The following is a 13,022-nucleotide window of genomic DNA, read 5'->3' on the forward strand; positions in this document are numbered from 1 at the left end:
TCTTCTCTGTGCACAGTTTTTAGGTTGCAGGCAGTTGAGGTGTTTCGGGTGGCTCAGTGGAGCTGGAGTTACCTGGTGAGGCATATTCTGGATCAATACCAATGTCTTCTGGTGACTGTGGTGGTGTTGTTCCAGCCATAAAACTCTCAACTTCAGCCAGGCTTTTCAACCTACTGCGTCTGTTTTGTTGAGAAGTTCGCCATTGTCTTTTAACTTTTCTTTTCTCTGTGTGTCAATTCTGCCACAGATTTGGCACACTTTTCTGAGAAACTCTTGGTATTTAAGTGGATCTTAAGTGGATGCTTTTGATCTCGCTGCTGTGGTCTTGCGTGCCATCTAAAGAACAGACGGTGCCACCTTTAAGTATCTATTCTATTCTTGTAGTTTAAGTGTATACACAATTGTTGAAGTGTTGAAGTTGTATTTTGTATAACAATTTAAGTGAAAACACAGCATTTTAAGTTATATAAGCCAAATGAAAACATTTATAACCCTGACATTGTCATTTCCATTACAGCATGTCTTTTCCATCACAATAAATAAAGTGATGGAAATGACTTGTGGAAATGACCGTCTAAGATTTTTTTTTAAAAATTTCATGCTATATTAGCATGCTAATCTTTGTTTTAGAGTTAGCATTAAATATACTCAAAGTACACGATAATAAATGCTATTTTTTCTCATTATTTGTACATTCAAAGGAAATATGAGCTGTTTGGAAATGACGACCAATAAACCTACACTGGTTTTGCAAAAACTTACCTTGATTTTTTTCTTGTTTCCCTTCTTTCCATGGAGCTAACTATGCTCTCCTGGCATGTGCTCTACTGTCACATGACAATTGCTTTGGTTGCAAGTACATAGTGTTTAAAAAAAACAAAACTAAAGTTGCATTTTGTGGTGTGTGGTGGAGATGACAGTGACCCAAGGGACAGGTGTTCTTTTTATGAAAAATACATAAAATACTAATCTATCTCACAAACACATGACATATTTCATTAAAATAAGGAATTTATGTGTCATTTGTCCATAAAGTTACTGTTAGATCAAAATTGAACTCAATATTATGAGGATTGAATGTACAAAATCTGGTCCAGGGACCAAGGAAATATAGCAAAAAACAGTTATACAAAACCATATTTTATAGAATAAAAATAATAATTGATCTATCATTTATTTTTTGTATGTTCATCTTAGTGTCAAGTAGGTGTGTCAAAAATAAAAAATGAAAAATGTGTTTTTGTTTTTCTTATTTCTGCTAGGGACCCAAATTCTTCAATAGTTGGAGAATGACCCATAAATGAGATGACTTAGCTATGTGCGTGGATACTCTCAGTGTAATTGTGCACCAAGCTATGATGACTCAAAACACAAAAGGTCCAGAAGAAAATCAGAGTTCAAAACTTAGACAAATTACTGGAACTGGTTAATATCTCTATGAATCATGCCCAAATTATGATGAATGGTATTTATAGTGACCCACTACAGAGAAAGACAATGCCCTTCACCAAACCTACTGTGTGCCAAAGGGTGCCAAAGGTTGCCAAAGAGCACATGGACACTGCACAACAGATGCACAACATCTTCTGAGATGTTGTGCGGACTAATGAAACACTGTCTTGAACAAAGATGCAGCACTGTGTATGGCGTAAAAAGTGTACTTCATCCAATCATAAAAACATTAAACCAAAGGTGAAGTGTGGTAAATAAATCGCCATGATGTAGTGCTACTTTTCTGCCTCTGGGCATGGGCAACTGTTCATCATCCAGGGGAAATCTAGTTTATTAAGGTACTTTACAGGATAATATCAGGGATGAAGTTCAGTAGAGGTTTTGTGCTGCAGCAAGACAATGACCTAAATAATAAAATAAAACGTCTTTAAACAAAGACGTTCCACCTTTTACAGTGGCTGTTCATACCAGATATCCTGTATTTGAGCTGAAGCAATTATATAAAAAAAGTGTTCCAAAATGACTGTTGCACGTTTAATCCACAGCTACAAGAAAGGTTTGTTTAAGAGGTTCAAATACTTAATTGAACAATATAATGGGAGTCCCCACAGTATGAGTGTGTAAACAGGTTTCAAGGTTATTAGCAAATACATATAGACAAACATACATACACCCGGCATACAACCTTGACTTGTATAATGTTAGGGACGTAATGTTTGTTCATGTAGTGCCTGTGTAAGTGAAGGACTGAGTTTTGTTCCAAGTGGCAGAATCAGTTAGTTTAGTTTCCACGTCGAGTGGCGGAGTCAGTAAGTTTTAGTGACCACGCCGAGTTACAGAGTGAGTTAGGTTTGTTCCTTGATACAGTGTCTGGAGTTTTGTTCTCAAGTGTGCCTGATTAACACACATGCAAATTAACATGCAATTAATGCAGTGCGCATTTCCTGTTCGACTTGTGGCAGAAATGGAGAAAGAAAAAGGTCTACTGAATGGTAAATTCATTTACAAACGATGTCGGATGGTTTTGTTGACAAGACAAAAGTTGTCTGCGTTTTTTGTTGATGTGAATTAAGTTGGCTTGTCTATTTGAGCAACTGGCTCAGTGCAAAGAAAGAGAAATAATGGGAACTTGTGTTTTTCTATGTTCTTTTTTTTCCATGTGTTTAACAGACATGAACAAGTTCTTTTAAAAACATATCTACCATCTTTAAAACATGTTTATGTTCTTTATGCTGTATGTTTAGGGTGGTTTCACTAATAATGAGTCTCCATAAAGCATCCATGTTTGTCCATTCCCATGTTAATTAGAGTATTAGAAACTTGAAAAATATTCATTACTTTTACAAGGTACATTTAGAAGATAAAAATGTGCGATTAAGTTGCGATTAATCACAAGTTCACTCATGACAATCATGCAATTAATCGTGATTAAATATTTTAATCGATTGACAGCCCTAATATGTGTGTGTGTGTGTGTGTGTGTGTGTGTGTGTAGCTGTAAGCAGAATATATAGAGTATATGTGACAGAAGAGGTGCTGGACTGGTGGCCATGACAGCATGATGAGAAGGAGACATGACACCCTTCCTGTCTCTCTCTAGCCCCCCACCCCCCGTCCCTTGATATGTCATGTCAGTAAGAAACTGTGTGTGTGTGTGTGTGTGTGTGTCGGTAATGCTCATGGTGGTGTGGAGGGGGCTTTAGTGCTATATTAGATTTTGAGGGGTAACACTTTCACTAGTTTGTTCAGCATCAGAAGTTATCCAGACTAGGCCTCTGCTGCTGAAAATCCCGATGCTGAGGGAGCAATGTCTGCATTGAGCTTTTCGGGTCTGACTAGGTGCTTTAACGTTTAAAATTTATTCATCATCATATTTGTTTGTCTTATTACCATTTTTGTTACTCCTGTGACTAGCAAAACCAAACATTTTTACATTCTTGTTGTACCAATTTCTTTGTTTGGCTGTTAATTGTATGCATCAGAAATACATTTTAGTATATAAAAGCAAGCATAGCAAAAATTCACCTCATCCTTCACATTGTGATATAAAAATGAAAAGAGGAAAATTTCAAACTAATTAACTCTCACAGGGACCTTCTATTTTTTTCCTTCCAGCCATGCATTGTTCTTTGGCAGCTTCCTCGTGTTTGTTTGACATGATGACCTCGCAGCTCCAATGATGACAAACAAATGAGCCATCAGTGACAGACAGCAACACTTTCACATCTGGTTTTCTATGCAGTGGATCAAGACTTTAAGGTTGATTTTAGGTAACATGAAATCTCCCAGTATCAGTAGGAAATTTGAACAATTGAAAAATACACTGTGTAGAACTATGTACTATGTACTATGCTATATTGGTTATGTTCAGAATATCCTGCAATAACATGAATAATAATTCAGGAAGTGAATTGATGACAATCATTCAGACATTTGTCAGACCTTTTTTGATAACTAATCAATCATGTAATTCAATTTGGAGATAAATATGCCAAAAATTCTCTGGTTCCATTTTCTCAAATATAAACAGCAACTACACCGCAACATCAATTAAAAATATGTTTCAGCTGAGATAACATCCATCTTTATACATTACCATTTCAGCAATGATAGTATCTATTATAGTAAAAAAATGCATGATCACTTTGAAAATGCTTAAATTCTGACTGGGTTTGAACATTTCATTTGTCAAACTCGAACTAGGAATAATAACCAATATTTTAAATCCATTTTGTTGCAAACAGTCAATTTAAGTGGAGCTGACATTCAGGTGGACAGAAGTCAAATTTTGCCATGAATTTTGAAGGCGACTGGGGGACTGAGTCCAACTTGGTGCACCAACACCTCCAGGCCAGCAGGCTATTAGAAGAAGAGGTGGGGGTGGGATGTTTGCTTGTGTTTCTGTTTGTGGGGATGGGGTGGGGGAGGCCTGGATGACGTGTGTGCATGGACACATGCACTAGGGTTGGCAGTGGAGATATTTGGCCATCACACATGACAACCTGTCAACCTGTCATGCCTCCTCCTCCAGGCAAAGTGGCTGGCAGACCAGGTCTCTGATGTGTGTGGATGTGTAAATATCTAAGGTTCATTATTTTTGGATTTTCTTAAAACATCTATACCTACATTCAGATGTGAATTTATATATGACTATTTAGAATATTACCAACAACCTCTCTCCTTTGATTTAAAAAAAAAAAAAAAAGTTTTTCATGCCCAGTAAGTCAGTAAAGCCCACTACTCACTGCAGTGGGTACAAAAATGGTAGGCCTCCACATTTCTCTTTATACTGATTTCAATCAATGACCTTTTCTCATCATATTTGTCTTCAATTTGTCCCTCTTTCATTTTTAGTCTTTCTCTTGGAGCGACTGTTGTCCATCTGTCCATGCTGATCAGAAATGGCCTGAGTCCTCAGTCACTGTTTGTCAGTTGGGCAGAGTGAAAGATGGATGGATAGATGGATAGAGAATGGAGAGAGTTGGGGGGTGCACTGACAGACGGCCCTCCCTGACCTTTGCCCTTAGCACTGGAGTGGCCCTCGTCTATCTTTATTAGGCGTCAACCACAGACGGCTGACTGTGATGTTGACAGATTTGATGTCAGAGCACATCATGGCAGATTAGACAAGAGGTAAATACTGCAACTTAGATAACAGGGCACATACTGGAATAAAGGCAAGATGATTCCTGTGTCATACCTTGAGGAAATGACACCATTTGATCTCTGACTGAAAACTGCTCCTCTAAAACTAAGTTTAAGAGTATGCACTGTCTAATTTAATGTTATACCACAGTAAAAAGTTGCTATGTGTGTGAACATCATCTAAGATTATAAGCTCACTCAAAATGTAACAACTATTCGAAGTCAGTGCAACATAAATCTTAGATATAAATATAAACAATAAATACTACTACTACTACTAATAATAATAATAATAATTAATAAACAATATAAATCTTAATCTAACTTGAGTCATCTCATCATTAAGAAGCCCTAATTTTAAACTCTGTCATTTGGCTTCATTTTTATAGTGTCTGTGTACACAAAGCAAAACAGGGAAAAATAAACTGCTCCAGCTTTGACTGGACTGACTTAAAAGCACTAGGCTGTAAACCTAATTTAAAGAAATCAGAGAAGGCTAATTGTGGTGCAATGTGTGCTGTTTTTCTTGACCCTTGTTTCTGTTGTGATCACTCAGTTTCAATTGGAGGTACTACTTGTCATAAGACTACCTCTCCTTTTGTCCACAGTGATAGTGGCTGTTACAGAAGACTACCATGTTGTGGCTAGATTTTGTAGCTATGGATGGATGGATAGATAAGTTTAGACACAGTGAGTGGAAAGGATTCTGACTTCTCTGACTTGGGTTAACCCTCTGGGGTCGACGCACGCGCCGGCGCGTTTTGACGCATCTTTTCCTGATAAGGCCGAAACAAACTTAAATTACTCCGTCAATTCTGATTGTACAGATAAAAGAAGTATATCATTCAAATCTGTAAAGGGTCTAGTTTTAGTGGTATACCATCATAATAACAACAAAACGTTGTGCTTTTTTTAAATAAAGAAAGCCGACAGGGTGCGCTCTTGGACTTTTCTGTCTCTGCCACTTCTCTTCACAGACGCGTAAATAAAACAACCAGAATCTCAGTGAATACTTGGCTCATAAAAATAAGAATTATATGGCTAGAAAGCTTGAAATGTTTTCTTTTGAGTGAAACAATTCAAGTCAAAAACAAATCATCACTTTTTATTTAATCCGTATGAACGTAAGGAGAAGTCCGTTTTTTCCTGTCTCACCTCATTACAGGTAATGCAGTCCTGCCTTGTACACTGTCCACTGTTCACATGTAAATAATCTCAGGTGAACCAGGTAAATATGTGCACACCCCCGAGAAATGACACAAAATATCAAACTTCATCATAGAATTTACTCACTTTTTCGGCGCGTTTGGATGATGGCGCGTTACGCACGTGAAGCGGCGCTCCTTATATTCCACACAGAGACAAATAGTTTAGCTTGTCCTCAGAGTAAAAACACTGATTTTAACTCAAATGAGGATCGTTAGGCTCCTCATTGTGTTGTATTGTGCTGCACTAATCCGTCCCATCTACATTGACTGAAAGGCTCATTATGCGCGTCTTTGTCTGGTCGTTCAGTGCGTCTTTTGTGTTCTCAGGTAAATCACATGACTATTCATCCTCCGGCACACCCTCTTGCATATGGCCTTTCTGGACAAAAAGTGTCTTAGAAAATTTAAATCAGTGTATTGTTTACTGTGAATGTGTGAACAAGATGACATTCACAGCACTGTGAAGTAAACACTTTAGCCTACAACATGCTGGTCTCCAAAGTCTTGTGAACCAATGTTCTGTTTGTGTTTTATGGTCTTATTTCAGTGAGTAAAAAATTGTAGTTTTTCACTAACCATGCATAACCACTTTTTTCTCAAAAACACAATACTGTATAAACTTGCTGCTCACATATTATTGTAGCCAATTTTGTGCTGATTTACAGTGTTATTAGACTTTAGACATTAATATGTTTAAAAAACACTGAAAAAAGCACAAATGTCAGGACATGTCAAAATTTGTCCAGGCCCCAAAAACCCCCTCAGATCCCAGAGGGTTAAAAGACACTGAAAAAGGCATAAATGTCAGGACATGTCAAAATTTGTCCAGGCCCCAAAAACCCCCTCAGAGCCCAGAGGGTTAAACCTGTTTGAAAAAATTTTAAAGACACATTTTACCCCCTCCAACTTACCTTCTATTTCCAGAGAAAATTGTAGATCTCAAATCTTTTTTCTTCATGAACTCAAAGATTTTGAGCTTTCTCTTAGCAGTTTGCATAGGGACCTCAGGGGCAGAGGGGAAGAGGGCGTGTTCAAGTATGGCTTCTGATACAGGCCAGTTTAACAACTCAAGACACACGCTGACTAGGTGTGATTGTGTGAAAGTACAGGGTTTTGGAAACAGTGGTGGGATAGTTATTTTGTAAAAAGTAACAAGGGAATGAGGTTAAAATAATATAGGAAAAAGATTTTAAAAAAAGGAAGAGTGAACGTGCAAGCAACATGCAAAGTCAGACCAATAGACCTGCAAGCAGAAACAAGGTCTTCTTGACAACAACAAGGTATAATAGTCAAGAGCAAGGGGGTTACAAATTGCATCATATTGCATGTGCCTATAAATGTTGACTGACCTGTTTGTTATTAATCACTTTCCTACTCCAAGTTGAATTTTTTCAACAATAAATATATTGCACACTATCCATGTGGCTGTTTGTAACTGGACTGGACGGCAGTTTTATCTATACCTGTTTCCATGGACATGGGAGGCACAGAAGGCAAAGCTGTAGTGTAGCAGGGTGGGGTCAATCATGGCTCCATTCTCTGCCCTCTCTAGCAGATCACTCAAGTAACATAAATGGCGATGGCAGCCTCGAACACCGTAGCGAGCGCAGTACTCATCTAACACAAACACCTGACCAGGACTGAACCAGCCCTGTGGGCAACACACACGAACAGTGCTGCGTGATTCACCTGGTGAGGTAAACATATGTTATACACACTACTGTACATGTGTTATATAAGACTACAATCTAGATGGCTTGTTTCGCAGTACTGGTATCTTTGACCAAATATAATGACCATGGTTTTGGCTGCCTGAGTGCAACCTGAGTGTGTCTCACTGCTTCCTCAGCATTTGTTGTTAAGTGTGGTCTGAACTTGAGGTGAATCTTTGTCATCTGGATTTCAGCACCAGATTATTTTTGTTTTTTGTTTTTTGTAAAGTGCCTTGAGACAATTGTATTGTGATTTGGAGCTATACAAGTAAAACGAGAGTTATGCATGTAACTGCAGTTCTACGAATCCTGACTGATCACCAGAGGGTGGTGCTGCAAGCACTGAATGTTCCCCTCGCGCATGCGCAGTTCGACCTGTGACCCCGGATGACCCCCAGAGGTGATATATATTACAGCGTCATCCGAGGCTCTTTTCCTACAGAATCTTCTCGCGGGAACGCAAGGATTCTGAGGGACGAGAGTGCTGGAGGTTATTCAAGATTCACAGAACCGCAGTTAAATGCATAACTCTTGTTCTATTCCATCCTTCCTGACCGCCAGATGGCGGTGATGCAAGCACTGAATGACTCATACCAGCGAAGTCACGAGGAAGCCTGAGTATATACCTCACGGAGTACACCCCAAGGTCTCTGGCCGGAAGACCACATCCAGTGGCTGAGGGGTTATAACATTCAACCTGTAGAAACTGGAAAATGTGCCAGGTGATGCCCATGAAGTAGCAGCACATATAGCGTCCAAGGGTACACCTCTCAAGGCTGCCCATGATGTGGCGATGCTTCTGGTGGAGTGACCCATCATGCTACGTGGCAGGGAGTGGTTGCCTGCCTTGTAGGCGTGAGAGATGACATCGACAATGTAGTGGGAGAGGCGCTGCTTGGAAAGAGCGTGACCCATCTTAGGACCATCATAGCATAAGAACAACTGGTCGGACATTCTTACGGCAGCTGTAGCCGCAATATATGCCTTCAGAGCCCTTTCTGGGCACAACAATTTCATGTAAACTAGGGTAGAGGGAGATCGGCTCCTCTCCAGGAGGGACTGAAAGAACTCCAGGATTGTAGCCACTGGGCAAGATACAGGGTCCTCAGTACGACCATCGCACCACTGTGAGAACAGTTTCCACCGGTTCTCATACTGCTGACGGGGTTTGTAAGAACAGTCAGCTGCAGTTCGGACCGTCCAGCGGCCAGATCCGCAGCTGGAGGTGTCGAGGATTGGGGTGCCAATCTCCCTCCCAGCTGGGACAGAAGATCCTCCCTGTCTGGAAGTTGCCAAGGCGTGCCGCGACAGAGTTCGTGCAGTAGCTGGCACCATGGCCACGCCAGCCAGAAGTGCTGGGAAGGCATACAAGAGACTCCAAGGCCAGGGATGAGCTAGAGCATCCTGGCCCAGGAGGCCTGTCATCAGGCCTGCAGGGAGAACCAGAGTGGACAGTGAGTTGACTCGTGAAGCACTGCCCCTGCTGTCCTGTGTTGCCACACTGCTCCCCATCCTGTAGGGCAGGCATCTGTTGTGACAATTTCCCTCCGGGACACCACAGTGCCCATAGGAACACCCCTGGACACGTAGGTCTCGCTCCGCCAAGGAGCTAGGGCATGGAGATACCCAGATATCCAGAGCTTCTGATGCCTGTGAAGCTTGGCATCCAGGTGGAAGCTGTTCAGCCATCTCTGAAGGGGGCGCAGAGACAGCAAGCCCAGAGGGACAATGTGTTAAACCGAGGTAAGTTCGCTCAGACGACGCAGGAATGTGATATAGGGCAGTGACCTGCCCCGTCTGAACCAATGGAGCAGGAGGAGGACGTTGCCCACTCGATGTGGTGCTGGGCGTGCCATCATGGAGATCGTGTCCAAGGCCACTCTGATGGTCTGAGAGGAAATCAGGCAGCTCTTCTCTAGATTGACCCAGAATCCTAACTCGGCCACATGGGACAGCAGACGGGCAGTGTCCCGAGTTGCCTGAGCATGAGACGGGGCGCAGAGCAGCCAATCGTCCAGGTACGGCAACATCTTCATACCCTGGGCTTGCAAGGGAGCAAGAGCTGTCTTTACACACCGGGTGAACACTCGTGGTGAAAGCGAAAGCCCGAATGGGAGCACCCTGAACTGCAAGTGGCATCCCTGGTATGCAAAGCTGAGGAACCGCCTGTGCTGTGGTGCAATGGGGACATGAAAGTAAGCATCCCTGAGGTCTATAGACGTGAACCATTCCCCGCCGGCGATGGTTTGCAATACCTCTGCGGTGGTTAGCATATGGAACGGTAACACTTTCAAGTACTTGTTGAGTCTTTGTAAGTCTTAGGATTGGACAAAATCCACCAGTCTTTTTTGGAACAAGGAATTATGGGGAATAGTAGCCTCTGGGTTGCAACAGAGGGCCTAATGCCTCGATCGCGCCCTTGGCCAGGACTCTTGGTCCAGCACCAGGGCTCTTGCTGGGTCACTGATGATGGTCATGTTGACCGGCGTCAGAGCTGCAACTTGTACCCATGAGTCAAGGTGGCAACCACCCATGGGTCTAAAGTGAGAGCAGCCCAACAGCTGAGGTGCTGCTGGGAGAAAAACCTGATGGCCGGCCCGGAAGTCTCATCCCCTTCCCTTACTGCCCTGAGGGGCCTTGACCGGGCAACAGGGAAAACACTGCGCCCGAGGCTGTCTGGGTAGTGGATGGGCTTGACCATGAATGTCCCTGCCTGCCTACCGCATCCAATGTTGCTGGTAAGGACCAGTGGTGGGGTGAGTTCAAGGTGGCAGCCGGGACTCTCAATGTGGGTGGAGGAGCCATGGGTCTACTGAGGCCTGAAAGCTGCTGCCTGATCTCCTGAGCTCGAATGGTTCGCTCCAGCGTCTCTAATGCAGACGAACCAAACAATTCTCCAGCTTCCACAGGGGAGGATATGGAGGATTTTGCGACACTGCTCCATCAGTGCTGACTGCGCCAGCCATACCTTATGGCTAGTCTGGACCAGAAAGGACATCACCCGACCCAGCGCCCGCTTCAATAGGGCAAAAGCCTGCAATGCTGCATCGCTAAACGCAATAGCGGAAGCAGCAGCAGTGCTCTCCCTGAAAAGAGGCTGATAAGGCAAACATAAGGTGTGCCAGTGAATTGCCAAAGCGGCTGGCATGTGCATCATGTGCCCTTGTCAGAAGGTTGTCCGTGACTCGACATTGGGGTCGTGGCCGGACAGTTGTGCACAGTGCCTCCTCAGATGTCACAATAAGGGAGGCGATAGCTGGCTCAACCGCAGGCATGTGCGCCAAGCCAGCCTCCGCTGCATTGTGCATGGATGCCAGGGCTCGACCATCGGCTGAAAGCCGTGACCGGGCTCCGGGGTCCCTCCAGCAGGCATGTAACTCCTTCAGATATTCCTTGGAAGGGGGAACAACAAAAGCCGTAGGGGCCCGTCCATGCCTGAACAAGGCGCTGTGTGGGGCTGAGTCAGCCTGCCGTGGGACTTCTATTTGCAAGCACTCCAGAGCCGTGCGCATGAGGCATTGCATAGAATCACCTGTGTTACTCTGAACTCTGACCAGAGGAAACTGAGCTCGCTTCTGAAGCCCAAGAGGGCCCCTCCTCAGTATCCTACAGAAGTTGGGAGGCCGAGGCCGCCAGCGAAAGGACATCGTCCTCCGGGGCTAAACCAGGCATGGGCAAAGAGGACAACCCTGCTGCTACTGCTGGAGGGCCAGGGTGTTGAGCTAAGAACATAGATCTCATCTCAGCTAATTCCGCCGACAGCCGCTCGACCCTCAAGGAGAGCCCATGCCTGGCTATTGCCCTCTTCCTAGGGGGAGTTGTTGTACCCATGGGCTCAGCCAGGCACTTTGACCGCCGAGGTGGGACTAACGTCACCTGCCCTGAGGGAGGGGGGTCACCTTCACTTGCCAACGACAGCAGTGCCAACCTAGCTACTCTCAGCGCTCAAGGCATGTAGCTGCAATTCATGCAGGGGTTGTCAGACAGGCTGTCCTTCACGTAGGGCAGAGGTTGTGGCCATTATCAGGTTGAAGTGCGTCCCCACAGGTCGCACAGCAGTGAGCCCCATCCATGATGAGAGGTTTCACTGTCTGCACCAGTATCAAGAAGCAGGAGCTGAACTAAACCTGCTAGCCAAGCCACCGAAAAACAACGGGCTGAGGTGACAAATGCTTCCTTGTCGGTGTGACAGCACACTAATGAGAAATCCAACTGCCGAAAACTGGGAGCAGGGAGCTGCCATCACCAAGTTACTCAGTCACTCAGGTTACAACCAAACAGAAAAAAACTATGGCATTTCAACCGTAGCAAAGAAACCATCTAAACCAGCAAAGGTGAAACCAGCCGGTCATCTGGGGTCACAGGTAACCTTTTTGATATAATTACTTGAACTGCGCATGCGCGAAGGGAACCACCCTCTGGCGGTCAGGAAGGATGAAATAGAACTGAATTAAATTGAACTGAATTGTTCTTCAAGTTAGAAATTTTTGTTGTAAAGTCTCTGAATTAGTGCTATTCAACAATCACAAACACTGGGACTGGAGCTGAAACCACCTGATATTCATTCTTCATCAACTTCTTCCCATCACTTTTCTTGCAACACAATGAATGAGACTTACACTGATGAAGAGCCATTCTTACCAAGCAAGAGTATGAATCATTAAGTCTGTGGTCCAGGGTGAGGCGCTGTACCAGCTCAAAGAGTGAGGCATGGTCAAAGTTACAGGGGTTGGCTGATATAAATTCATCCATGCCATGCTTCTGGGCTCGATCAGCATCTGCACACGACCATGTACCCATCCAGTGACGACATAAACAGAGAAAAACAAGAAGGAAACAGCTAATATCAAGTGTCTTTGAGAGGCTTTAGAGGCTTACTAAAACATTGTAACCACCCAGTATCCTGCCAGTCAGGACCACTAAATATATCAAGTAAGTACACCTTAATTGAACAATTACAGAATAATACATACTTTTATATTTTCTACACTCCACTTTGGGTGGT

At 43.5% G+C, this 13,022-nt stretch overlaps 1 protein-coding gene across 8 annotated transcripts in view; it reads right to left on the reverse strand.

Moving 5' to 3' along the window:
* The window catches only part of LOC113130189 (calcium-dependent secretion activator 1), a 199,847-nt gene that overhangs the window by 124,501 nt on the left and 62,324 nt on the right, over positions 1–13,022 (reverse strand). For 7 of the 8 annotated variants that reach the window (XM_026306581.1, XM_026306582.1, XM_026306578.1 and 4 more), the window contains 2 exons: positions 12,659–12,795; positions 7,769–7,956 (listed from right to left, as the gene is read on the reverse strand). In XM_026306581.1, the coding sequence (XP_026162366.1) occupies positions 7,769–7,956; positions 12,659–12,795 (325 nt within the window). The remainder of the gene's footprint in view (positions 1–7,768; positions 7,957–12,658; positions 12,796–13,022) is intronic. The other variant, XM_026306586.1, reaches the window with a different exon arrangement.

The sequence above is a fragment of the Mastacembelus armatus genome, chromosome 5 (genome assembly GCF_900324485.2).
Source record: "Mastacembelus armatus chromosome 5, fMasArm1.2, whole genome shotgun sequence".
Classification (NCBI taxonomy): domain Eukaryota; kingdom Metazoa; phylum Chordata; class Actinopteri; order Synbranchiformes; family Mastacembelidae; genus Mastacembelus; species Mastacembelus armatus.